This window comes from Blennius ocellaris, assembly GCF_963422515.1.
Source record: "Blennius ocellaris genome assembly, chromosome: 5".
NCBI lineage: Eukaryota > Metazoa > Chordata > Actinopteri > Blenniiformes > Blenniidae > Blennius > Blennius ocellaris.
In genome coordinates, this window is record NC_137654.1 from 28,599,638 (window position 1) to 28,626,092 (window position 26,455).

General features: G+C 46.9%; 3 protein-coding genes across 4 annotated transcripts; 2 read left to right on the forward strand and 1 right to left on the reverse strand.

Annotated features, from left to right (window-relative positions):
* On the reverse strand, window positions 1-8,335 carry LOC308129999 (differentially expressed in FDCP 6 homolog). Of its 2 annotated transcripts, XM_080496166.1 has the most exons (12): window positions 8,229-8,335; window positions 6,317-6,457; window positions 6,033-6,218; window positions 4,773-5,000; window positions 4,532-4,678; window positions 3,375-3,437; window positions 3,145-3,253; window positions 2,742-3,040; window positions 2,469-2,635; window positions 2,119-2,317; window positions 1,116-1,206; window positions 1-716 (listed from the first exon to the last, which is right to left on the reverse strand). In XM_080496166.1, exons 1-12 carry the CDS (start codon window positions 8,322-8,324, stop codon window positions 520-522), a joined length of 1,923 nt encoding a protein of 640 aa, XP_080352292.1. In that variant the 5' UTR covers window positions 8,325-8,335; the 3' UTR covers window positions 1-519. The 2 variants fall into 2 exon arrangements, with proteins under 2 accessions (XP_080352292.1, XP_080352293.1); XM_080496167.1 differs by lacking the exon at window positions 3,375-3,437.
* A 1,228-nt stretch (window positions 8,336-9,563) lies between these two features.
* On the forward strand, window positions 9,564-14,045 carry troap (trophinin associated protein). The gene is made up of 13 exons (XM_080496772.1): window positions 9,564-9,663; window positions 9,820-10,033; window positions 10,109-10,454; window positions 10,656-10,762; window positions 10,867-10,918; window positions 11,081-11,214; window positions 11,299-11,353; window positions 11,429-11,514; window positions 11,625-11,708; window positions 12,486-12,575; window positions 12,673-12,907; window positions 12,986-13,188; window positions 13,934-14,045. Exons 1-13 carry the CDS (start codon window positions 9,602-9,604, stop codon window positions 13,991-13,993), a joined length of 1,728 nt encoding a protein of 575 aa, XP_080352898.1. The 5' UTR covers window positions 9,564-9,601; the 3' UTR covers window positions 13,994-14,045.
* Window positions 14,046-16,128: 2,083 nt separating this feature from the next.
* Window positions 16,129-25,033, forward strand: pfkma (phosphofructokinase, muscle a). The gene is made up of 22 exons (XM_080496547.1): window positions 16,129-16,308; window positions 17,082-17,155; window positions 17,256-17,333; window positions 18,044-18,233; window positions 18,353-18,518; window positions 18,653-18,697; window positions 19,355-19,463; window positions 19,570-19,665; window positions 20,498-20,590; window positions 20,677-20,802; window positions 20,934-20,998; window positions 21,815-21,878; window positions 21,989-22,135; window positions 22,852-22,922; window positions 23,006-23,093; window positions 23,179-23,331; window positions 23,423-23,587; window positions 23,761-23,822; window positions 24,128-24,239; window positions 24,331-24,430; window positions 24,520-24,625; window positions 24,710-25,033. The coding sequence occupies exons 1-22, from the start codon at window positions 16,218-16,220 to the stop codon at window positions 24,849-24,851; spliced, it is 2,343 nt and encodes a 780-aa protein (XP_080352673.1). The 5' UTR covers window positions 16,129-16,217; the 3' UTR covers window positions 24,852-25,033.
* Window positions 25,034-26,455: the final 1,422 nt, after the last annotated feature.

The following is a 26,455-nucleotide window of genomic DNA, read 5'->3' on the forward strand; positions in this document are numbered from 1 at the left end:
ACAGTCACATTAACAAACATCAGAAACAGGAAGTTCAACCAGAGGCTCTCGTCCTCCTGCCTTCTCTCTTTATCCCGTTCATGAGCAGTCGAATTGTGATAATACTGAATAAACCGTCTGCAACCAAACAAACACACAAAAAAAAAAAAAAATCACCACTTACACCATCTGAAATATAAAAACAAACCATCAGCTTGTGTCTGTATTACAGAGATCCTGTGTTAGACGTCTGTACATGTGTCTCAAACATCACAGCTCACCTTCAGCCATTTTTTATTTTCTTTACAGCTTCTTTTCCCGACACAGACGTTTAGTTTATGAGTTTATTTTTCAGGCCGGGCCTCGTTTTCATTAGTTGAACACGTTCGCATGAGAATACTTCAAACCGTCGCCGTGCGTAACATGAGGTCAGTAAATCCAACGTCTGTTAGCTTTGGTAGTTGTGTTAAGTTCGTTTTTTTTGTTTTTTGTTTTCAACATCCTGCCAGCTTCCACACCGTTCAGTCAGAAGCGTACATCTTAGGGTATGTCCATGTCGCCGTTGGAGGCGTGTGAGTGGCGCTTCTCCAAATCGCGCTCGTCTCGGCTCTCCACGTTTTCTTTGCTCTCCTCGTCCCGATCCTCGGATCCCGACCTCCTCCTGAGGCGGAGCCCCGGGTCCCTCTGCGCCGGGATCTGGAACGAGGAGAAGGAGGCCCCCAACGACGGCCTCTTCTCTGAGGAGGGCGGGAAAAACAAGAAGAGAGTTTTAGATCGAGGGCTTTGAACGATAACACGAAAACACCAGGTGGAGTGTGTGTGTGTGTGTGTTTCCTATTCGAAGCTAATGGATAGAACTTAATTCCCCCCCCTAGGAGTGAATGTGAGTGCAGGTTTCATCCTGTCCTCGCCCCGGAACGCAACTGGGAGTCACTCCAGCCACCCCGAACAGGATGAAGCCATAAAGAAGGTGGATGGATGAAAACACCAAATCCAATATTTCCCCATTGACCCGTGGTGTTTGAGACGCAGTGAGGTTCTGTCGTTGAAACGCTCCCGACCTCCGCTTGGTGTGGTCGTGTGAATGAAAAAGGGGTGAGTCTCGAAAAGTTGACAGGCCTCACTGGGACACGTACCGCCGGGTCCGATCGGCCGCATCAGCCGGTTCATCTGGACGTTCCAGTGTTTGACGTTGGTGCTCGCCTGGCGCAGTTTCCTCTGAGCGGCCTGTTATTGAAAGTGATGTTGAGTTCCAAAGATTTAGGACAGGCAGAGTTCAACATATCCTTGCTTTCGAAATCCCGCTGCAAACTTTACAAAGCAGTAACCTGTGTTATGACTGATCTTTGAAGTTCGTCTTTGCTTTGTCTTATTAATCCACGTCTTGTTGTAATTCTCTGTCACCGACCTGTAAAGCACTTTAATTGGTTTTCTCTGTGACGCTATGTCAATAAAGTCAGTCTACCGTACTTTCTCCCCCCCCCCCGGGGCCAAATTAGAAAAGCAAAGGAAACATCGAACTTTGTACCAAGAAAATAATCGTGAAATCTTTAGGACAAAAAAGTACTGGTTAAATAAAAAAAATTAAAAAAAAGATGATGGTATGAGCAGATTAGATTAGCAGCCCAGTTTCATAACATGTGAAATTTTTATAATAAAATAGAATAAAATAGAATAAAATAGAATAAAATAGAATAAAATAGAATAAAATAGAATAAAATAAAATAAAATAATGACAGGACAAAAAAGTACTGGCCAAATGAAAAAAAAATTAAAAGAGTGATTCAAGACAACTCGTTAGAAGATGATGGTATGAGCAGATTAGATTAGCAGCCTAGTTTCATAACATGTGAAATTTCTATAAAAAAAAATTATTAAATTAAATTAAATTAAATTGCAAATTTTTTAGATTTATTCATTATGGCTCATTTTCGGCTTTTATGTGTTTTCTGCACACCGTGCGTAATTAATCATCCCCGCTGCCTTTGAAACTAGAGACCGGCTGAAAGTTTTTCTCAATTCTAGATATTAGACATAACAGTCGTTCAATAACGTCATAGTGACATGACTTTCCAGACTTGGACGTTCCTTCAACATTCGTCAGCCAGTAGAATTGACGTGTGCAGCGTCTCCACCCACCACCACGTCCTGGTCCACCCGGTGGCGGTTGGCCCGGACCTCCTCCAGCTGCCTCTGCGCCTCCTCCAGCGCCTGAGACTTGGCCTCCATCTCCTGCTTCAGCTCTCGCTTCTCCCGCTCCGTCTTCACGATGTACTCCTCCTGCTCCTCCTGCAGATTCATCAGGGCCTTCATCTTCTCCTCCTCCTCGGCGAGCAAGCTGCAAAAAAAAAAAAAAAAGGCACACGAGTGGCGAAACCCGTCAGAGCGCGTCGTCGTGCGTGACGGCGGCGTTTAAACAACTTCCTCTGGCGGCGGCACGACTTCCTCAGGAACCCGAACGCGGCCCGAGCGTTAAGCCGGCAGCTCACCCTGCCTGGGCGTAGCGGAACGCCTCCTCGTCCAGCCGGGCCTTGATTTCCTGCTGCAGCGCCTCCTCCAGGCGCTTCTGCATCTCCTCCAGCTCCTGGATCCTCTTCCTCTGCTTCTCCGCCTCCTCCTCTTTCAGGGCCATCTCCGCCTGCATGCTGACTCGGGCCTTTTCGGACACAAACCAAGCGTGGGGTTTCACCAGCCTGGCCCATCTCACAGCTTCAGCAGTCCCCCCCCCCCCTCATAACCCCCCCCAGTGACTCAACACTCACTTGCTCAGCCTCCCGAAGCTGGACCTCCAAGGTGCGCTGCAGCTGCTCGTGCTGCTGCCGCCTCCTCTGCTCGCCCTCCTCCAGCAGGGCCTGGGCCTGCTTCTGCGCCTCCTTCAGGAGCTCCAGCTCGGCCAGCTTGCGCTCCCGCTCCTCCTGCAGGGCCCGCAGCCTCAGCAGCTCCTCCTCCTTGGCCTGCCGCCTCTTCTCCCGCTGCTCCCGCTGCTCCCGCCGCTTCAGCTTCAGGTCTTTGTGGAGCGACTTTTTGCCCTCCACGTGCAGCCGGATGGCCGTCTGGATGGCTGTGGAGTTATTTATTTATCTATTTTTAAATATGTCAATATAAACGACGATACGTTTAAACGGTGATTTGTGTCTGGAGTGTGTGTCCCCCCGCCGCCCTGACCTGACGTCCACTCCTGTCTCTGTTTGGTGTCTGAGGCGCTCATTTCGTAAGTCTTCGAGAGGGTCTTCAGACAAAACATGCACCTCTTCCCGTCTCGATCCGCCAGCACCTGTGTTTGGAAGCCAAGTGATTTTTTTACCCCTCAGTCGATGACTCTCAGGGGGGGAAACATTTGTTGGTGGGCATCTTTCAAAATAAACAGAAATGAGGAGAGAGAAAACTGAACTCACAGGAAAAAGGATGTTTTTGATCCATTTTGAGGGACCAAACAATATTTGATCATCGTCTACTTCCTATAATGAAGCATGGGTTTTAGTATGCGTTCTTTCTGCAGCAGGACATGGTGCAACGTGTATAGCGCTCGACCAGATGTTTACATCTCACAGATTGCATTCACTTAAAAAGCCTAAACGACCACCTTCACGTCCGAAGCTGTGCGACGCAGACTGATCACTCCAGTTTTACTGCAGCTCTGTGAGATTTTGCCGGGAAAATCTGCTCGCGAATGTGAAACAACCTTCGGTATTCAGCTTTTCTACTGTTAAACACGCTGACTCTCGCCCTTTTCTGGGTTAAACGTGGCGTCTTCTGCGGGAACTGCATAATAACTGAGACAGAGAGACGAATGTTCAGGGAAGAAAGAGGCGTTTGTATTTGTGGACTTGATATTTTAGGTGAGAGGCTGAAGGTTGTATTGTGCTCCGTGTCGCACAAATAACTGTCAGGCTGAAATAAGTTTCTCCGATTAGGAGAATCGGAGCGGTTGGATGATTAAATATCCCTGGAAATATTAGTGCAGCAGATCTTTACTCGGTCCACAGAAGGACTTTTCACGGCTTAATGTGTGCACTGTCAGTCATTTGGCACTTGGTTTAAAACCTCACTTTTAGGCATGATAGACAACGAGTTCATTACTTATTTTTAGTCGTTGATTTTACAGTTTAATCTTTAATCAAGATTAAAAGTCACATTTCAAGATCAAGTAGAATGAATTACAGACAGATAATCTCAATAGTTTAAACGACATTTCTTTTTCTCAAGTTTAGTTTTTATATATTATATTTGGGCTGCCCCCCTTTTCTTCTTTTTTCCCAGCGTGAGCGTTTATCCTTGCAGAAGCACATTTCTTATAACAAACCAAACACTGGAAGCCACAACAACTGCATCTTTGTTAGTCTCCCTGCAGCCCTCTTCAGCTTCAACCTGCAGCGCCTCGGGGGGGAAAAACCCCCACCCGCATATTAAGAACCAAAGTGTGAAGGAATTACATTTTGACTCAGCAAAGCAGTGGCGATGAGTCACAGGCGGCTCTTTCTGGACAAGCTGAAGCCGGCTTATGTTGAAATGCCTACAGTTCCTCTCCAGCCCCCCCCCATCGTCTGCTCACCTCCACGCAGCAGTTCCCGTCCAGCGCGATGTTGCCTAGGCAGTCCTTGCGGTCCTCCGAGGTGTAGTACGACAAGTTGCTGGGTCTCAGGGTGAACCAGCGTTCCTTCCAGTTCCTCCTCAGCTGGCCTTTCTTCCACAGGTAGCCCTGCGCGAGCCCGGGGCCGTCAACGTAAAACACACGGAAGCGTCGGACGGATGGGAACGGCAGCCTCCCCGAAGACCGGGAGACGTTCTCTCACCTCTTTGAGGACGTCGCCAACGATCTCCCTGTACGCCTCCTCCACGGCCATGCTGACGATGCTCTTCTCGATCCCCCTGGTGATTTTCCCCGAGTTCATCATCTCCAAGAAAACCCAAACGGTGATCCCGCACTGGTGCCCGGAGTCCTGGGAGAAGAAGTCCTCCAGCTCAACGCAGTTGAACTCGATGCTCATGGCCATGCAGACCTTCTTGAGCAGGTACTCCACCTGCAGAGGAAAGAGCGCAACGCTTTCATCACGCCCAATGGAGGGAGTGCAGTCGCGAGCAAAAGATGATTCTGGGGATCACAATGACGTTTGTCTCGAGAGTTATTTGCTGAGGTGGATTTTTCTCCAGAGGACGAGTGTGACCTGCGTTTTAAGACTTCCCAGTTCTTCTGCGAAGAGCTTCCTCAAAACATGACGTCAAGAAGGAGCGTGACAAGTAACTTCACCCGAATTGCTTCGTAATCGGACGTGTCAAAAGTTCAAGAATCCAGATGAGTGTGACGGTGAAGAGTTTCCTTCTCAGACCTCAAAGATTTTTCTTAAATGAGTTTTTTTTTTTGTCTGGAAACTGTGCTGCTCTGAATCGACTCCATTGTGCCTGCTGTCTGCTTCACGTTCAGCCACGTGCCGTTCACGATCACCACACTGGACGAGAGCCCAAACGATCTCCTGCCTTCCTGTCTGCTCAGTCTTTTATTGTTGCTTGATCTGCTCTTACGTTTCAGTGTTTTTTTACCTTTCATGTGGTTGTTTGGAAAACCGTCGGTGATATCAAAAACTTAAGTGCGGACGTCTAAAAACTCTGCTTTAAAGCTGTTTTCCTGAACTCAGCCTGACAGAAACCACTCTGCCCTGTGAGACTGAGGGCTTTCTCTTGCCAGTGTCTGCAAAAAAAAAAAAAAAAAAACGCACACACACACACACCACACAACAGGAAACCAAGACGAGTGTTTGCGAGTGACAGAGGAGCCCAACTCTGCTTGCATGAAGAGAGCAGCCTGTTCCATCATGGCAGAAAACAAAACTGTCAGCCGGCGCACGAAGCGTTTTGTCAATGATCTACCTACAGTTTTGAACCGACTGATAGAGTGCATAGAATATCTGTGTGGCTCCATTTAGAAAGAAGTGAGTATCGTCGTATATGTAACATCTATATGTAACTCACATCTTCCCTTTTTTGAACAATTGTGAGCACCAACGTTCAAAGTGCAGTTTAATGAATAGAAAGGCCTGTCATCTCCTCTTTCTCACCTCGTCAGGGACCATAACCAGAGGGTACTTGTCCTCGGAGAGAAAATTAAAGAGGCACCACAGTCGGAAAGCGTCTTTCTCCGGCAGCAGGGTGCTGCTGCTCCGGTCCGGCTGGTAGTTTTTCTTGGCCGTCAACGTCCAACAAAGCTCGTCCACGTTCTCCTTAATAAACGAGCCCTCCTCCACCTGCGGCACCACAGACACGGGGGGGGGGGGGGGATTAAAACAAACAAACAAAAAAAACGAGGGGAACGACAACCGGCACTGTGTGGCGTCGCCGTCACCTTGTCCAGGATGTATTTGTTGAGGTACGGCATGTAGCCCTGGCTGGACACCGGCCCGTCGTCGTCGTCCCTGAAGTGCTCCTCCAAAGCCACGGGGTCGTGGGGGATACACAGAACCGTGCACAGGTTGTGAGACAACACCTGTAAGATCATCAGCGTGAGCAACCGTGAAACACTGGCGCAGAAGCACGCCGAGTTCACGCAGCACATCCGAGCTAAAAACAGCTTTGCAGGCCAAAACTTCAAATCACATCACTCAGTCTTGTGGTGTCGTGTGGTTTTTAGTCGATTGTAAGTGACTAAATAGTGCGATCACTTGCATCTTGAATTAGTTTTTATATACTGAAGGTGGTAATGGCCTCCTTCTGCTTGCTGAGACGTGTTTCCCCTGCAGATATTCATGTTTTAAGGTTAATATTTATGGACGTGGTACACACAGTATGTAGACTTTTTATTCAAGCATATACAGTATTAAAAAAAAAAAAGAATTTTGATTGTTGAGGAAGTGAAGTTTTGGATTTGGGTTGCATCAGATTTTTCTAAAAATAATATGTATTGCACATGCATGTGTGACTAAATGTGTGTGTGACTGCAGTCAGCAAGAAATTGCACCTGTTCAGGAGAATTCTTGATGGCACAACATTTCAGAAAATCTGTTTGAACAGCAACATTCTTGTCCACTTTTGGTGTAAAAGATGCTGAAAAACTTTTTAAAAAGCGCACCGTAATAACTTTGATTAAAACGGGACACACGGGGGCCAAAAAGCCAATATTACCTCCGTTGTTCCGTTAATGCTTGTTATACTTCAAGTGGTTTATTTTAAAACAGTTTTCCCTTGATTTCCTGAGCCTGTTAAGATATTTTATGCGTGTCATCAGATAAGCAGCCGCCGTGCGTTGAGCAACGACCACATCCTGTCTCGAGTCTCCTGCACTTCTACAACATCTGCCGGTTGTGAATCTACAGCCATCATGCAAAGAGCCTGATTCTTGATTCTTGAGTGGTGTGTTAAAGATCAGGGTTTCCACAGGCTGCATGCATTGGTGGTGGTGGTGGGGGGGGGGTATAAGCCCAGTCATGAGGCTGACCTGCTGCTGCGAGCCAGGCGTGCCGGGCTGCACCTCGCAGGGGGAGCCTGGAGGTTTGCTGGAAATGGAGACCAGGTGACATAACAGTGAGATCAGCAGAAAGCCCATAGCCTCCATTCAGGGCGAGTGGCGAGAGGCAACCATCACCAACATGTTTCCACTTTGTCCCCCCCTCCCTCCACCACCATCACCCTGCTCTCCACCATAACAATGTCCTCTATCACACACACACACACAGGCTGATGTTGTGACCACACTCCATTCAGCAGGCTGTCGTCCGGCCCGGACCCAGTGCCAGAGGTGGCTTTGCACTACAAGCTGGTACGCGGAGGCCCGGCGTGAGCCCAGCTTGGAGATGAGGGCTCCCATTCATCTCCAGACTGAGAGCAAACTGTTGCTCTCGTGCTCCCGTCAGCAGACACAGCTGCACATTGTGTCGGGCTTCGCGGACGCTTTGCGAGCGTGTTATTCGAGATTTGGGGAACAAAACAACAAAAAAGTTCTTCCCCGTTGGCGCAGAAATGTGTTCAAAATAAGAGCTTTGCACAGGAAATACACATGATGATGATGATGATGATAACCCACACCAGATTGTTGCACACCCTCCTTTCTCTGAAGAGCGGACTCTCGGAAATGAGACAAGTGTTCATGGCTTTGACTTTCAGCTTTTTTTCACAGAGAAATAATGACGAGCTCCAGTGGGGAAGCTGATCATGAAGAAAGTGAGCCGATCTACAGATAGTTAGATAAAGGAAGTGGAGAAAGGTTTAAACTAGTGCCGTCTTCCAGGGTCAGGACCCCCCCCACCACCGCCACCACTCACCTTCAGCTGAGACTTGGACACCTTCCCACTCTTCTCCAGGTCCAGGGCCGTGAAGCCGTACCAGATGGATTTGAGCAGCTCGGAGCGGAGGTCCATGTCTGCGGCAGCAGCGCACTTCTCTGGTTTCCTCCTCTTCTCGCCCTCTGCACTGTGACACGGGGCCTCCGGGTGACAGGCAGACACCCACGCCAAGGCTGCTGTCAGACCGACACGGCCCTTTTGGTAGAGCACCGCCCCCTGCTGGACGACCCCAGTCACTGACTCACTGCTCACATGGTGGGACCCGAAACCTTATGTTTTCTGAAATCTAAGCCATTGAAAATAATCTGCGTCTCTTTGTGGATTATTCTAACAAAGAATAGTCGAACAAAGAAAACACTAAACTCAATATAATGGAAACTGGTGGTTATTATTGGGGTGGGTCCCATCAAAATAATGGGTCTCCTGATTGATGTAGTTATCTTCAAAGAATATAGATATAGATATAAAATATTAAAATGAATGTAAAGCTTTACATATCCACAGCTCTAGTAATATGTTGTAATCTTTTTTTTTAAGAACATAAATTATTGTAGCTCCAGACTGTCGTTAATACCATTATTATTAGTATTATTATTATTATTATTATAAATAAAGAGCAATGGGTGCATCCTGGTTTAAATCTTGGTTTTATATTTTATATTGACCTTGATATATTCTGTATAAAAGGCGTAATCAGTAAGAATAGTTCCATAAGGCCGCGGCAAAACGCGGTCACGTGACAAACTTTTCGTGCCGTTTCCATGGAGATGTTTACGAAACTCCGTCGCTCATTGGCTGACGGGATTGCCCCAAACAAAACTGAGCACGCGCATTGGCTGGCACGCGTCTTATCTCGGCCAATGGGGAGCCTCGCCGTTTTTACAAATCGACAGTCAGGAAGTTGACGTCCCAGTTGCGAGGACGGGAGTCAGGGAGCTTTAAATCAGCACAAAAACGCCAGAAAAAAAAGAGTAAGAAAGACAAATATCGCGACTTAACTGTGTCAGAAGTCAGAGTGGACGCTCGGAGGAGAGCGACAGAAGCCCTCGCACACTTTGAAAGGTTTTACGGCGCGTGACGGTTGGTTCTTTCACCACGTAGCATGATGTGCTAACAGATAGAGGCAGTTAATGTAGATGTGAAGCTCCGGTCTCCTTCAGCTGTTCTCAGCTGCACCTTCAGAGGATTAGACCATTTTTACTGTCTCTTTCATTGCTTGTGTTGTTCAGCATTTTTTGGTCTGACACCTTTGGACTGTGTCTCTCTTTCTCTGTTCCTCTTATCCACCTGGTGATTTTTCCTCTTCCAGCTGTTTTTTTCGGGCTTTCTGGTCATCAAATCTTCCTGTCATCATGGACTCCTCTCCAGTCCTCCGACAACAAAGTCAGAACAAAATCCAACGTGATTTCCAGAGGTATGAAATGTTATGAAGTTAACACCCCCCCCACTTAAATCTTTTATTAGAAAACACATTTTCATATTCAAACAAGACAAGCCAAAGATTCTTGCCCAGCTCTACCCGTCGACATTTGCTCGTATTTAAGTTGTGACCGTCTTGTTTCACGCGCAGAATGGAGAACGTTAAGCCGTCCAAACTCCCGTCGTCGCCTCGACTCGCCCACAAAAGCGGCGAGAACAAAAATCCCGGCGGCTCCAAGGTGGATAAGAAGGCGCCCGTGAGAGCGGGCGGCAGCCGGCTTCCAGTCCTCGCGAAGCCCCTTCAGCTTCAAGCCCCTTCCAACGTCGGTCAGGTCCGCGGCGGCTGGGAGGGAAAACCTCTGGCGGTAAGTTTCTCCTCGCCGTCGCAGCCCTTCACTGTTGGATTTAAGTGGATTTCAGCACTCCGGTGTTCCCTGCAGGGAAAAGCCAGGACCAAGAAGCCGTGCACCCGGCCGGTACCCTTCAACTTTTCTCAGCCCAGAGGTTCCAGGGTGGCGACGGAAAGACGGCCGGACGGCTCCAAGTCGACGACGAATGACGACACCAAAGCGGCTGAGAGCAGAGGCGCCGGGAAAACGACGGCAGACGTCGCGTCTCGCCTGTTGGGACACTCTGGTCCGTCCAGCACGTGTAAAACGTACAAACCTAAAGCCTCGGTCCATCGCGGAGGCGCTGCCGCGCTGAGCGCCGACGTGTGCGCCAACGACCTGAACCAGCTGAGTCTCAGCGACGCTTCCAGGAGCTCCCAGCCCGATCCTCCCAAAGGTTCGTGTGTCGCCTCCCTTTCTGTTGAAACTCGTGGACACGGAGGTGATTTATAGTGGCGACACTGTTGTAATTGTCATTTTGCAATCACCGTGATCAAGACGTCTGAAACCCACCGAGGGCCGCAGTCTGCTTCAGTTTTCTCTCAACAGCTTTGTTCTCAAGATCTGCCGCATCTCTCGTACCGTTTGTGTTTTCCAGACGAGGGGAAGAGCTTCCAGTTTGACCACAAAGCTCTGCTCAGTGTCCTCTGCAGCCAGGGAGCGAGCGCCTCGGCAACGCCACAGTCCAAGCCATTGAACGCTCCGGTGAGGGCGTCGAAACACTTCTTTATTTTTTTTTACAGTGTCCTGATGGATTGACGTTGGATTTAAATGTTTATCACGCGTCTTTTTTTTTTTTTTTTTTTAAGGCCCAGACAGTTTCTATTATGAAGAGTCACCACAAAGCTGGATCCACTACCGGTGAGCTCGAGAATCAGGGTTTTTGACTTTCCGACAAACCAGAAAATGTTTTTTTTTTCTTACTAAATATTTATGCAATATGATGTTTCTTCAGTTTTGCATAAGTTGCCGGGTCTCATGAGTGTGTAGAATGTTTGACGCTCTCCGTGTCTTTCCTCTCAGGGCCGTTGAAGTCGGTGCAGTTCTCCCCGGACGCCGCCGCGCTGCAGAGCATCCTCCTGCACGAGGGCGTGAAGGCGGGAATCACACCCCAGAACTCCGTCTGTCCACCGGGCAGAGGCACTTCCATCTACACAGTGAGGACACGGCAGATCTCTCCACAGTTTTTGGATTTTTTATTTTTCAGAGACACAATCTCAACTCTCTGGTTGTTGTTTCAGGCTCAGAGAGTCCCGGTTAAAAAAACGAATGCCGAGTCGACTGACGGATCAGAAGGTCAGTTGTCCTCGTCTTATGTCACCTGATCAATTCATCCTCGCGCAGCTTTTCATTTCTTCGTCTTTCCTTCAGCTGTCGCACTCAGAAGAGAGACTCCATCGAATAAGTGGAACCCACAGAGGGTCCGCAGCTCCAGACACCAGCCCATGTCTGCTCTGGTGGGAAACGCGTGTCTGTGATCACGTTCAGGGCCGAGCGCCTCAGGCATGTCGTCACCGCTTTATGTTGTCGCTTGTTTTTGTTTTTGTTTTTTTGTTTTTTTTTGCAGAGATGGCAACTGTTGGGCCAGCCGTCGCCTTACAACACCCCGGGAACCAGAAGCTTCAAAAGCAAACTGCAGCTGCAACAAGAGGTGAGAAGGAAGCGTTTCAATTTGCTTTTACAGAGAGAAAAACACCCGACGATTCCTGGAGAGCGAGTAGAGGAGACGTCCTTAAAAAACCTTTTTAGACTGGGAAAAAAACCTGCAGGACTAGAATCAGGAGTGGAGACTTTTGAAAGAAAAGGATTGGACCTAGTGCAGTGTTTTTTCAACCACGAGATCTAGTCAGGTGTGCTGTGGGAAATTATCCAATTAAAAAAAAAAATTCTAAAAAAACATTTGCTCTCACAGCCGACAGTGTGTTGCAGAGTAATCATGTATAAATACTCTTCGCCAATAGATGGCAGCACAGAACTTTGCCGGTGAAATCGAAACTGAAAGACGTCAGTCTGGTTAATCTCCACCTCCTGCTACCATCTTGTATCAAAGTACTGTGACAGTGATGGAGAAGTTTTTGAAAAGGAAGAATGTGAACCAGGATCTCAGCTTTTCATCCATCAGGTCCAGGTTTCACAATGAGGGAGTAAAAATAAAAAAAAAAGAAATTGGGAAAAAAAAAAAGTTCTGTATTTATTTGAGTCCTGTTGATGCATTGATGACAATGACTTTATATTGTTAATAGAGGTTTAAGAGTTTAAAATTTTCACATTTTCGGGTGGCGGTGTGCCTCGAGATTTTTCCAAACAAAAAAGTGTGCCTTGGCTCAAAAAAGGTTGAAAAACACTGACCTAGAGCAACAAACAAACGGCGATCCGCTCAGATAACCGCCGTAACGAGAGGTCGTGGTTTTTTTTTTCCCACCTGCAGGCGATTGTCCAGAGACTGTTTGATGATCAGGAGGGCGAGCAGACGGACAAAGATCCCGACGCACGAGCAGAGCCGGTCCGAGCGTCGGAAGTAAGACGTCGGGGGTGAAACGTCCCGGCTGGATGAAAGCTCCGCACACCGGCCTGAAACGCCTTTTGTCCCCCCCCCCCCCCCCCCCCCCCCACAGGAGAAGAAGGGAAGCGGCAGGACGTCCGGCGACGAGGAGCCGAGAGTCGCGGCGGGGCCGGCGTTCATACAGGCGCCGCAGCGGGACTCGGTCATATTCTTCTCGGCCGGCACGAAGCTGTTCAGGGCCCCGCTGGAGACGCGGGAGAGCTGCCCGGCGCCGCGGGATCAGGGGACACAGGGGGCGTCGGAAGAAACGGCCCGCCAGATCGGCCAGTCTGAGCGTCCGCACAGAGGTACGGCAGAGCTCTCGCTCGCCCCTCGCTCTCCAAATCCATCAGAATGGTGACCGCCGAAAACCGCCTGTTTCGCAGAGTCCACGGCGCAGAAGAGCGGCTCTCTGAGTCGCCCCGCCGCCATCCTGCGGCGGCGCTTCCTCCCTCTGGAGGAGGCGCGTCTGGACGAGGAGGTAGCCGCCTTCACCTCCCAGCCGGTCCCCGCCGGTTCCAGGTTCCTGCCGCCTCGGCCTCGCTGCGGCAACCCGCTGGCGTCCATTTTGCACTTGGAGGATTCCACTGTGAGTACGCGGGGAGGTTCCCCCCACGCTCTGCGGCAGCGGTCGCCAAACCGCTTCAGCAGAAATGAGCCTTCGTGCAGAATAAATGAAGAAGAGTTGAACGAATGTTGGTGCTGCTTTTGAGAAGTTTTATTGATCTGCACCGTCGCAGAACAAAACTACTTAAGTAAAAGAATTTAAAACTGGAGTATCAAACACAACTTGCAGCCTAATTTAATCTCGAGGTGGCCGGGTCGGTGAGATGGTGCCATACAGCGATGGTATTTGATGAGCCCTGCTGAAATCTGGTTTAAAAGCTTTATTTTTGGCACATTCTCGCCATGTTTTATATTTATTCTCACTTTCAAACAGTTTAGTGTGATGGAAGGTGGTCGTGAGCCGATGGACGACAATCTGCGAAAATTGGGTTTCTCCTCTAAGAGAGGATTGAATGAAATGACGACGACCCTGAAAATATTGCCATTAAAAACCTTCTACATTTAAACTTTACAGTTTTTCTTTGCTGTGGCCCAGAGTTTATATGTAATAAAAATGTCAATTTCACAAAGCCACTTGATTACTACGGGAAAATGGTGGAAAAAATCTGAACGTGAAGTGAATTTTAATGAAACTTTCTGGTACAAAATACGACGTTGAATAAGAAGACTGATTAAAACGTCACAACACACACCTATACAGTTGTATAGTTTTACACCTGCACACTCAGCCACTTTAACCATCTTCTTTTTTTCCCCTTCTTTTGCAGAGGTTTGTCCCGATCAGCTTTCCTCTCTCGACTGGTTCCTCCTCTCCGCTGCACGACTGAAGATTTGAAAATGCTGCACAGTTTTTACCGTTTTTATTTGACTGATCTCTGTCCAACACTGCTCCGTACTTTATAGTATTAGAAATTAAAATCAGTGTTGTTTTTTTAACAGTAGTGTTCGAGCATTTTTTAATGTACAGAATTTATAATAAAATGTACATACTGTATATGACTGGCGAGCTGTGTGCGCGTCGTTTTTAGAGGTCGCTTTGAAGCTTTCTACACAAATGTCGGTGTTTGTTTCCTCCCACTGTCCAAAAACATGCATCTAAGTGGATTTATTTCTTAATTCTACAGCAAGAAGTCGCATCCAGCATCCATGTTTTGCACAAACTCACCTCAAAGTTTAGCTCTGATGTTTTTATTTCACTCGCAATGAGGGAGCTGGCCTCCTCCTCTTCTTCTGTTCAAGGTCTCCTGTTGTAGTCTACTCTTACTGAAACACTGAGACCCCTAGTGGACGCTTTGGGAACAGCAGGCATGGTAATTAAAAAAGAGACTGATCTTATTTATAGTTAACCTTAACTAGCAGGAGTAGTGGTTCTGACAAGAGAAGGTCATCACCACTCTCCTTTAGTTTTTACTGTCCTCCGATAACGGATTTCACTTATAGATGACTTTTCCACCACTTGAGCGGTTCCCAAGGCGATTCACATTCACACACCAGTGAACTTGGCTGCCACTCAAGGTGCTCATCCGATCCATTTGGAGCGATTTGCTCAAAGACGATTCGATGTGTGGACGGGAGGAGGTGGGGAATCGGACCAGGCCGGGGAATCCACGGCCGAACAGCCATATTGAAGCTCTCCGCAGCCTTTGTTTTCCCCCCAGGGGCCACATGTTCAACACTCTGTCTTTATTGTTCTCATAATGGTTTGAAATTGACCTGCAGCCTCGGTTTAAGTCCACACTTTTATTTTCTGTCTATGCTTCCACCAGCCTGCTACTAAAGCTTCTGGCGCAGCACGACACACTGAAGATTTCCTTCAACCGTCATCCTACAGCGATTTGGGTTTTTTTCCTCACGTGTTCTTGTTTATTTGGCTGGTTATGGTTGAGTCTCTGATCCTTATTGCCTCTTTAACCTCACTTACACAGACTCCTCAGCATTTAGATATGACTCTTTTTGTTTTATTGTTTCCCTCTCAGTCCTCCAGTAGTGTCAGAGCCTGATGTAAAGTTCAATCTTTTTTTGGCAACAGGGAGACGCTCCATGTCGGCTCCATGTCTTGTGACGCAATATTGTGTACATGAACTGAACCAAGCTGCCTTTTTTGGGACCCTCACTTTTGTGCATTTTAATTTTTTTTTTCTTTGTATCCATCTTTTTCTTTTGAACCCAAAGTGGTAAAATGTTTGTCCAGTGGAGAATTTACTCTTCCACATGTGAAAACAACCAAAAGGTGGATTAACAGGATAGATATCTTCATCACTTTTATGGTTTTTATTCAAGGACAGGGTTTATAGGGTCTGATACTAAACATCAGTCAGTCAATTTTCTCTTTTATATCTCTTCTTTAATCGCTTTTACTCCTTTGATTTTTAATATTCCTGTGACTTCAAGTGACTTTGAGCCCATTTATGATCACTGTCAAGCCCCAGATGCTCCTATAAATAAAGTTGTGTCAAAAAACAGACATGGATGCACATTTTGCACACCTGTTGTGATCAGGTGTGCGTCGTCTTCATTCATCAGTCTGTGAGTAGATCTTCTCTTTTTCACCCTCATTTCGTGCTCCTTGTTGGACGTTTCTGCTTCACTGTGTCAAGAGTTTAGATCAGGGTTGAAGCTCTCGTTACAATTTGATCACATTGTTTATTGTAACACCTTTTATGTCTGACCTCTTTTCACATCGACTCTGGAGATTTTCCTTGATTTCGGTGAGACGCTTCAACTAAAATATGATATCGAATCAGCTTGGCCGCCTCTTTGAATCGATTGTCTTTGCTGCTGTGGATGAGGTGGTGGTGGTGGTGGGGGGGGGGGGACATCCAGGTTCATAGTCTGTCCACTGCAGGTGTCTCCTGGGCCCCGAGTATATTTGGTGTGGTGGAGTCGGTGCCCGTGAGTGGGTGGGGGGAGTCGGTGGGAGGGGCCGGGAGCAGGAAGACTCGTCTATAAAACCTGTGCCTTCAACTCCTCAGTCCCCCTGAGAAGCAGACAGTGGAAGAAGAGCGCTCCCTTCTTCCTCCCGTCGGTCCGCTTCCTCTGGGGAAAAAAAACATGTCCAAGGCCCAGCAGCCCGCCATGGACCCCACCAAGATGGGGGTCGGCCGCTCCATCGCCGTGCTGACGTCGGGTGGAGACGCCCAGGGTGAGTCGGGAGGGTGTGATGAGAGAGCGCGAGCTTGGTCTTTGAAAATGACTCGTTATGTGGCGTGACTGTCCAAAAAGCCGGTGAGGTCAGGAACAGGAGCGCCAAGGAGGACGTTGTCCCCGAGATGTCAGGGTGTCATGGTTTAAAGGGCAGCTGTCACGAGCCTGCAGGAGGCTTGGCCGGGACTCCGTCTGGAGTCACGAGCAACGAGGAGCTCATCAACACGGCCCCGAGTCACGGTGGCAACGCCTCTTCAACCCCGAAACCTGATATTCATTCAGAGTCTTTACATTCACGCTGTCGCCTATATGTCAAAGACTCACACTCCCTCGCCGTTCCGCCGGCCCGACAGCCAGTCTGCTCCGAAAGCCTTCCCTGCCTCTTGTCCCCCCCCCACCCCACCATCATGTGTTCCCCTGTTTTTTCACCTTTGGGGGGGCTAATTTTAGTTTTGGTGACCTTTTTCTGGTATGGGAAGGAGAAACGCCCCCCCCACTTTTCCACAGCTGCTGTCTGCTGAAACAAGAGCTGCGAGGTGCCATGGCCCCACAACACAAGCCGCCACGGTGGCCTTTAGTGTTGTGGACATCCAGGGGTGAGATGGCTCACAAGACCCCTGCAGCTCCTTAACCACCCCCCCCCCCCCCCCCAACCCCAACCTCGTCCTATTTATGTCTCATCCATGTGCACAGATCAGACCTGGAGGTTAAGGAGGACGTGAAAAAGTGTGAAGCGAACAAATAATTGGTCATGTGGTGTGTCTGTGTCAGGTATGAACGCCGCCGTGAGAGCCACGGTGAGAGTCGGCCTCTACACCGGCGCCAAAGTCTACTTTGTTCACGAGGTACGATCGGGACGAAAGTTATTGTGAACGTCGTCAACAACAACACAAGATGTATGCTGAAGGATTGTCTCCAAAAAAATTGTCTGTGTGTTTGTTGCAGGGCTACCAGGGCCTGGTGGACGGAGGAGAAAACATTCGTCTGGCCACGTGGGAGAGTGTGTCCATGATGCTGCAGCTGGTCAGTGGACACACACACACACTCACACACATACACACGAGAGCCAGAAACGCAGTAAGAAAATATATAAGGAAATAAAAAAAAAATGCTTTTAATCTTTCACGTGAGGTTACACTCTGCTTATTTATGTTTTCGGATGTGCATTACGCTGAAAAGCAGAGGGTAAACGTTAAAATCCAAAGAATATATTTAATCAAGAGAATTCGCCATTTCAAACTGGGAAAACTTGGCCGAAAACTTTTTTAAATTGATTTATTTGCAGGCATAAGATATCATTCGCTGTCATATTTTAATATGTAGATTCATTATTATTAAATAGATGTATATGAAACTGAGACGTTAAAAACAAAGTGGCTCCGGCCTGCTTGTCGAGAGGAGAGATGTCGATATGCAACACTGACACTAATGGGAGCTTTGATGATGCTATCGTTTACCGGTAGCAGCTTTAAGATGGTCATCTGACCTCTGAGCGATGACATTAAGCGGCTTCCTTGGCCGCGCCACTCGAGAGACGGCGGCGATAATAGCATTAGTGAAGCTCGCCTTTCACATTTATTTGTCGTCTAAATAAAGCGTCAATGGAGACGACGGCGTCGCGCTTCCACCGCGCGTAAAAGGGCGCCGTCACTGGGTTTCGTCGAGGTAGTTGAAGGGATGAGGGAACGCCGGAGCGTCGCCGTGACCCCTGTGATTCTTCCTCTCGCGTCCAGGGAGGCACGGTCATCGGCAGCGCCCGCTGCAAGGACTTCCGCGCCCGGGAGGGCCGCATGCAGGCCGCCTGCAACCTGGTGAAGCGCGGCATCACCAACCTGTGCGTGATCGGCGGCGACGGCAGCCTGACGGGAGCCAACGCCTTCAGGACGGAGTGGAGCGGGCTGCTGACCGACCTCGTCCGAGACGGTAACCGCCGGAGGCCGCAGTAGTCTCACTCAGGAACTCGAATAGATGGTTATTTTGAAATGGTGAGGACATTGAGACAAGTTTTTAGCGTACCTCTTAGCCGGAGGTCTCTCCCGCAGGTAAGATCACAGAAGACGAGGCCAAGAAGTCGTCCCACCTGAACATCGTCGGGATGGTCGGCTCCATCGACAACGACTTCTGCGGCACCGACATGACCATCGGCACCGACTCGGCGCTGCACCGCATCATCGAGGTGGTGGACGCCATCACCACCACAGCACAGAGGTTTACACACACACACCGAGAAATGTTTTAACGGTAGTTCATCGAGCTCCTCGCCGAGTGAATGCTACAGTTTGTAAAGGGTTATTGAACAGGATGGTGGTATTTCTTGTCAAACTGTCTGAAATCCTCCGCAGCCACCAGAGGACGTTCATCCTGGAAGTGATGGGCAGACACTGCGGGTCAGTTCTCTGTGCGCTTGCACAAACGTTACAGAAAATCATCTTTTCCGATTAAATAAATAGTGTGTTGTGGTTGGGGAAAAGCAGCCTCCGGGGTGTCAAATGTGAGGCTCGGGGGCCCAAAAGTGGCCCGCAATTGGCTCTGATCCGGCCAAAACCACCAAGTAAATTGTTAAAATCTGTAAGATTTTTCCAACTAATTTCTCAACGGTGGCAGACGCAACAAAACACTGAGACCCGAGCTGAGATATCGATGATGCTGCCTTGAAAAAATAGCTCCTTTGTTGCAATCAACCTGGAGTCAAAGTTATCAGGGTGAGTTTATAAAAAAAAAACACCCATAATGCAACAGCCATAAGAGAAGTTTTCATAACGTTTCACTGTATTTTGCACTAGGAGGGTTTCATTAAAAATACCTTCATGTTGAGGTATTCATTTATTGTATTTGTCACATTTTTCACCACAATAAAAAAAAGAAAAAGTTTAAGTTTAAAGGTGAACATGGCACTATTTTCCAATCGAGTTGGAATCGGGCCGTGTGTTTGTGGGCCCCTGACCTACAATGTGTGTTTGACACTCCTGAGCTGCAGAATTTAAACTTCAAAAAGAGCAAAGTCCCTTTCGACTACGTGTGGTTCACGGTGCGCGTGGCTGCAGGTACTTGGCCCTGGTCACCGCTCTGGCCTGCGGCGCTGACTGGGTGTTCATCCCCGAGATGCCTCCAGATGAGGGCTGGGAGGACCACTTGTGCAGGAGGCTGACGGATGTGAGTGTGTCTGAAGGGTTTATTTTTTTGTTTTTTTTCTGTCGTCACACGCATCAATGAATTAACAACGCATCATTAAGCCTTGAATTTCTTCTCGGACTTTCAGCAAAGAGCCCGCGGGTGTCGTCTGAACGTGATCATCGTGGCTGAAGGTGCGATGAACCGGGACGGCAAACCCATTTCCTCTGACATTATCAAAAAGGTAAATCTCCTGTGAGCTGTCGGAGGGGAAAAATACAACTTTTCATTCAAAAGCAATAATTAAAAAAAAATTTTAATCACTCCTCGCAACAAAACTTCCAATCCGACACAGTCTGAATTAAAAGGAGCAGAAGAAAAGATCCATTTTGTTATAAATCTGCCCCCTTTGTTGCCTTTCGATCACTTTAACAAAATAACACACCGATGTAATGTCCAACTTTCTAAATATTTACAGTTTTACAGATATTTTTGTGCATTTTATGTACAGTATTTACAATATGGAAATACAAAACCATCATTTTCATGTTTGTTCAAATCAAATATCTCATATTATTTATGTCTAAATCTAATTTTCATACTTTTTTTTTCTTCATATTGTAGCTTTTATGAGTTTCTTGAATACCAGGAGAATTCCTGACTCTTATTTCTTTCTGAAGTGCGTTCCATAAACTACTTCCTGTCACTGTGACGGTTCGTTCCATTGCTTTGGAATTAAAGCAGTTTTTTTTTGTTTTTTTTGGAAAAAGATGTCTGTTCCTTTTAAATTATAGTGACGTTTTCTTATTTTCAAACCATTTGTAGATTATTTTTTATTGGAAAAACTGAAAAATATAATCGATATAACATTTTAGTGACTTAAACTTAATAAATAGTGGGTTTGATGGATCTCTTTGATTATATATTGTCTTCAGAGCCCTTTTTGTGTAAAATGAACAGTGATTTTTACACAGCAAATTAAATATATCTAATCCTTGTGTTGCACAAACACAATAAATGAACGCATGACTCCAGGCTGCACGGCTCACGAGCCGAACTTGCGTTTGTGTCCGCAGCTGGTGACGGACCGGCTGGGGTTCGACACCCGCACCACCATCCTGGGACACGTGCAGCGAGGAGGAACGCCGTCGGCCTTCGACAGGATCCTGGTCTGTAACAGCTCGGCGACACGGCGGCCGGCCCGCTGCGGCGGCGGCGTCTCTGCTCACTGTGCCGGTGCTCGTGTGTCGTTCAGGGCAGCAGGATGGGCGTGGAGGCGGTCATGGCTCTGCTGGAGGCCACCCCCGACACCCCGGCCTGCGTCGTCAGCCTGTCGGGGAACCAGGCGGTCAGGCTGCCGCTCATGGAGTGCGTGCAAGTGGTGCGTCGCAAGTGACCCCCGAGACCCCGAGACGACTCCCCCCGCTCGTTTTTTTGTTGTTTTTTATTGGAGGAAAAGACATTGAAACACTTTAAAATCTTTCACCTTTTTGTTGTTGTTGTTGTTCACAGACAAAAGATGTGACTTCCGCCATGTCGCAGGGAAAATTCGAGGAAGCAATCAAGCTCAGAGGGAAGTGAGTGAACGTCGTCCTGCCTCGTCTCAATGAATCTCTACATTTTTAGCTTCCTGAAATTTAAGAATCCAGTCAACTAACTTATTGTTGGATAAACGTGGAAATTAAAACACAAATTAATGCAAAGTATCAACTGGTGAGACAAAGAAACACAAGCATGGATTCTAAACTTCACTGAATGTTCCATTGAAGGTGTGACAATCGAAAACATTTTTTCTTTTTGGTGGGGAATTTACTTTTTTTTTTATTCTCCGCCTTAACAAAATACAATTATACATACATATATATGAAACTTTACAATAATACAATCCCACACGCCCCCACCCCTACCCAGCAGAACAAACAGAGGGAGACCATGGACTCGTTCTGTATGGCTTTGCTACTTAAAATTTTTTTTAAAATTAATAACCCTAACCTAGTTGTGAATATACCTTCATCCTTATCTCATGCAATCGTCATTGAAAAGCATCTGCCCCATTTCTGCTTATATTTGAGCTCCTGTAAGATGTATTTTCATGTGCAGCAAACCTTCGCCAGCTCTGCAGTTCAGAAATCAAAGTGTACACCTGATACATGATCAATATAATTATGTATTCTCGTCCAAAGCACATGACTTAAAGTCCCATCACAGTGTTTACATTCCCAGCATAATGTTGACTCCAACAACCCCGTTCTAAACAACAGACTTCATATTTTGAACTGCATCGATCTCACTCTTGTGTCTCTGGATAAAATACGACCATGAGCCCGTGTTTTTGTCCCAATCCTGGTTATCAAGAGAAATCCCCAAGTCTTTTTCCCCCCCGTTACTCGCAGGAGTTTTGAGAACAACTGGAACACGTACAAGCTGCTGGGCCACATCAACCCTCCAGATGTGAAGGTATCATCCAAGCTCGCGTCACCTTTACAGATGTAAAATCTTCATTTAAAACAGGCTATTGACCAATGACTGACTTGTTCTCTCTTTCTCTCTCTCTCTCCTCCCCGTAGAGCAACATTAATGTTGCCATCGTGAACGTCGGCGCCCCCTGTGCCGGGATGAACGCCGCGGTCCGCTCGGCCGTCAGGATGGGCATCATCCAGGGTCACAGCATGCTGGCGGTGCACGACGGCTTCGACGGCCTGGCTCACGGACAGGTGGCGCCACATCCCCGCCCTCTGACCCCATTGTACATCAGAAAAGTGTATTTTTAGGGTTTTTTTTTGTTTAAGCAAATTGCTTCTCCAGCTCCAAAACGTATAAATCAAATGAAATCACACTAAAATCGTATCTGATCACAACAGCTATATATTGTGTTGAATAGAAGGGTGAGGGTTAGTGCAGTTTTTTTAATTATTTGAATTTTTCAGTTTAATATACATACATGCATATCGTGCCAGCCAGTGGCACTCAAATATATCTAATAATGCAAATAAACATGGCACACACCTCTGCAAAAAAATTTATAAATGAAAGCTAAAGAAAAAATAAAATAAAAAATAAAGCAAAAAGCTGCAGTGGGCACCGATTCAGGTTTTATAGCTATAAAAGCAGCCATGTAAAGTCAGCAAATGACAACTTCTCGGCAAATTCAATAAAAGATGACGATGTCTTGTGATATTTGGCGTGCACAGGTTTTTACCCTGGTGCACTCGTTTCCTCCACAGTTCTGAGGCGAATTGAGTGTGTGTGTGTCTGTTTGAGACTACTGACCAGAGCGTAACCTGAATTCACACACATGTATTAAAACCGTTTTTTCCTCTTGATAAAAGAAAACGCTTAAAAAAACAACTATTTTGATTGGATTACCAACTAGACTGGCTTGTTGATCTTCAGCTTGTGTTTGACGTCGTCTCGGTGTTTCGTCCCTCAGATTGAACCCATCACCTGGACTTCAGTGAGCGGCTGGACTGGAAAAGGAGGCTCCATGCTGGGCACCAAGAGGTAAAACGACTCGTATCCTGTTTCCTGTTATTATTTTCTCTTGGCTTTAATGTGTTTAATTCTTTTTTTGTTTTTCCCTGCAGAACTCTTCCAGCCAAACTTTTGGAGGAAATCAGCCAGAACATTGCCAAGTTCAACATCCACGCTCTGGTGATCGTTGGTGGATTTGAGGTAAAAAAAGCTTTTTAAATTTGTGTGTCGGTAATTGTTTCCTCGCCTCGAACTTCACCCGCCGCCGCCTCCGCCGCCGCCGCAGGCCTACGTCGGGGGTCTGGAGCTGGTGCAGGCCAGGGAGAAGTACGAGGAGATGTGCATTCCCATGGTGGTCATCCCCGCCACCGTCTCCAACAACGTCCCCGGCTCCGACTTCAGCATCGGCGCCGACACCGCCCTCAACACCATCACCTCCGTCAGTAACCCCAAACACACACACATGAGTGTGAAAACGAACAACATCAGTTAACTTGTTTGTTTGTTTTATTAAATTCATGTATTTGTAGACCTGTGACAGAATCAAGCAGTCTGCAGCGGGAACCAAACGCCGCGTGTTCATCGTGGAGACGATGGGCGGATACTGCGGTTACCTGGCAACCATGGCCGGTCTGGCAGCCGGGGCCGACGCCGCCTACATCTTTGAGGATAAATTCAACATCAAAGATCTGGAGGTGCAGTTTTTTTGGGGGGGGATTTTTGATTTCCTGCACGGGGAAAATCAAACAAAACCAAAAAATAAATCTGTGTTCACCGATGGGAGAATATGCGTGGAGTAGTGTAAAGGAGAATTTCCAGGAGTTTCTACCGACTGAACGTGTCTGTCGTCTGTCTGTTGTGAACTCAGCTGAACGTGGAGCATCTGGTGGACAAGATGAAGACGACCGTGAAGAGAGGTCTGATCCTCAGGTAAACGAAACAGAAATTGTTTTCTGAATCGGCTCACTGGCTGATTTTTGTATGTATGGAAGGTCCAAACAAGATAATCCAAGTAAATGCGGATTGTTGAAGTAAAAGAGGAGCTTGGATTTTGTGTTAAATTACAACTAAACTGGGATGAAAAGCTCATTTTTCTTAATTTTTTTTTGCTGAAGTCGCCAGTTTATGCTTTTACAAAGACCCAATTACATCCACATCCGATAAGGGTGGATTCCATTGGTTTGAAGTTTCTTGCTCCACTGTTATGGTTGTGACTTGTTGTTGTTCTTCCGAAGGAACGAGAACTGCAACGCCAACTACACCACCGACTTCATCTTCAACCTGTACTCGGAGGAGGGGAAAGGCATCTTCGACTGCCGTAAGAACGTCCTGGGACACATGCAGCAGGTGAGCCGACGTCGGGAGGCGGCGGAGCTTCGCGCACGAAAACCGACGTGATCCGCTCATCCTCACGGGGGGAATTTTGTCTTTCCTGCAGGGAGGCACTCCGACGCCCTTCGACAGAAACTTTGGCACAAAGATGGGCGCCAAGTCTATCCTGTGGCTGACGGAGAAACTGAAGGAGTGTTACAGGCATGGTGCGTCGAATCCACGTCACACCGATTCCAGAGTTTGATAGCTTCAATAGAAAAGGTTCACAGATTAAGGTGGTTTCTCTGTGTTTAAGGCCGTATCTTCGCCAACACGCCGGACTCCGCCTGCGTGCTGGGCATGAGGAAGAGGTCGCTCAACTTCCAGCCGCTTGTCGAGCTGAAGGCGGACACAGATTTCGAGTAAGTTTCCGCACAACGTGACCGTCGGCGCCGACGTAGATGAACGTTCCGACACGACTGACCTTCCTCCTCCTCCTCCCACAGTCACCGCATCCCCAAGACGCAGTGGTGGCTGAAGATCCGGCCCATCATGAAGATCCTGGCCAAGTACGACATCAAACTGGACACGTCCGAACACGCCGACATGGAGCACGTGATCAAGAAGAGGAGTCCTCTCGCCAAGTAAACGCCGGACAACAAGGAGAGAAGGGGGGGATCTTTTTTTTTTTTTTCCTTTCCGTTCTGGATCGCCCAGGAATTCTGTGCACTGCAGCGCTCGCAAGTCTCAAAAGATCTCGATGAATATGTTTTGCAGCAGAAAAGTTAAATCTCGACCTCATTAAAGACGTATTCTGAAAATTAAAAAAAGCCTCGCAGTCCTGGTGGTTTTTATGGAGCGTGATGTGAAATGTTTTGAATTGCAGCATGTGGTTTGATAGACAATGGGGAATAATCACTTCTTTTTTTTTTTGGTGCATTTGGTTGAAATCTTTTCAGTCTGACGGTGAACATGAAAGTGGTCCTTCAGTCGTGTTATAAAATGAATTCATTATTCTTTACAAACACGAGTGGAACAATTCCCCCACGAACACGATGGAGCCATTATCCAATATAACATGTCGCTGTTGAACGACCTTTTTTTATTTTATTTTTTGTATTGATTGAAGTATTTTTTGAATGTCTTTTTTTTATCAGGTCTGATTAAATCTGTAGTGACGTCACAGATTTTAGTTTTGCTAACATACTCATTCGGCCTGCGGGTGATCACAGATTTAGCCGTGGTTTAAAACAACCTGGAGATGGTCTTCACAACAGGAAGTACAGATAACACCTGGAAACGCGGTTTCACAACTGACCTCTTCAAATGAGAACAGAAACATCAGGTTTTTATTAAGGTATTTTTCAGAGAGACTTAAAGACTTACAGAAAGATTTAATTGACAGGTCTGAATTGTCAGTCCGGAGGTGGGAGATATTCATGCTCAGTCAACAGGTAAGTTTGCAGGTTCATATTTATACATTTAAGGTAAACAGCACAATTAAAAATAATCAAAAATAAAGATGATTCAAGCTATTGATCATATCACAAAACCACATATTACAGGGTGGTGCCGATTGGCAAAGGAGGCAATCAAAGGCAAATTTGCATAAAAAAATGTTTTTTCTCCAACTCGTTTTGAAAGATATAGTTTATGCCTTGCGTGGAGCATAAATGATAAAAGGTCTCTTTCGATGTCAGATAAAAAAAAAAAAAAAAAAAACGGACATACGTGGAGTTGTAGTTTTTAACTTTCTGAGGTGGCTTTGGGATCCAACTTACAATAACTATTATCAAAATGCATGTAAAAAAAACACAAATGTGGGTTTGAACACTGGAAAGGAAGTTGGAATTACTGGCAGAGGGTTCATTGTCTATTTTTCCCCTTTATAAATAAAAGACAACTGACTTGTTTTCAGATAGTTTTATTGTTTACAGACATAGATCCCAGTAAAAGTTTTGATGATAAATGTTTACATAAAGCAGGGTGCAGATTGGGGCAGTAATATATCACTGGCTAACACTGGCTAAAACCTTTTAGCAATCAGCAAAACGTGACGTTTTTCAGCTCGTTTTGAAAGATGTTTTCAGTTAATACCTCCATATGTTAGTTTTTGTCAGGGGTATTAAAAAAATACTTATTTTTTAGATATCTGGAGTTGTAATTTTTAATCTTCTGCAATATAGACATAGATAGATAGTAAATTTAATTTTCTACTTGTGCTCGTTCCAGTCTGTCTGGAATAAGTGTTT

Coding starts and splice junctions, on each gene's coding strand:
- LOC308129999 (XM_080496166.1), bottom strand. CDS start 8,324: ATGGACCTCCGCTCCGAGCTGCTCAAATCCATCTGGTACGGCTTCACG. Junction 6,219..6,316: donor ACAAATACATCCTGGACAAG/GTGACGGCGACG, acceptor GTGGTGCCGCAG/GTGGAGGAGGGCTCGTTTAT. Junction 3,438..4,531: donor ACGGGAACTGCTGCGTGGAG/GTGAGCAGACGA, acceptor GCTTCATTATAG/GAAGTAGACGATGATCAAAT.
- troap (XM_080496772.1), top strand. CDS start 9,602: ATGGACTCCTCTCCAGTCCTCCGACAACAAAGTCAGAACAAAATCCAA. Junction 12,576..12,672: donor AGCCGGTCCGAGCGTCGGAA/GTAAGACGTCGG, acceptor CCCCCCCCACAG/GAGAAGAAGGGAAGCGGCAG. Junction 13,189..13,933: donor TGCACTTGGAGGATTCCACT/GTGAGTACGCGG, acceptor CTTCTTTTGCAG/AGGTTTGTCCCGATCAGCTT.
- pfkma (XM_080496547.1), top strand. CDS start 16,218: ATGTCCAAGGCCCAGCAGCCCGCCATGGACCCCACCAAGATGGGGGTC. Junction 18,519..18,652: donor ATCACCACCACAGCACAGAG/GTTTACACACAC, acceptor AATCCTCCGCAG/CCACCAGAGGACGTTCATCC. Junction 20,803..20,933: donor TCATGGAGTGCGTGCAAGTG/GTGCGTCGCAAG, acceptor TGTTGTTCACAG/ACAAAAGATGTGACTTCCGC.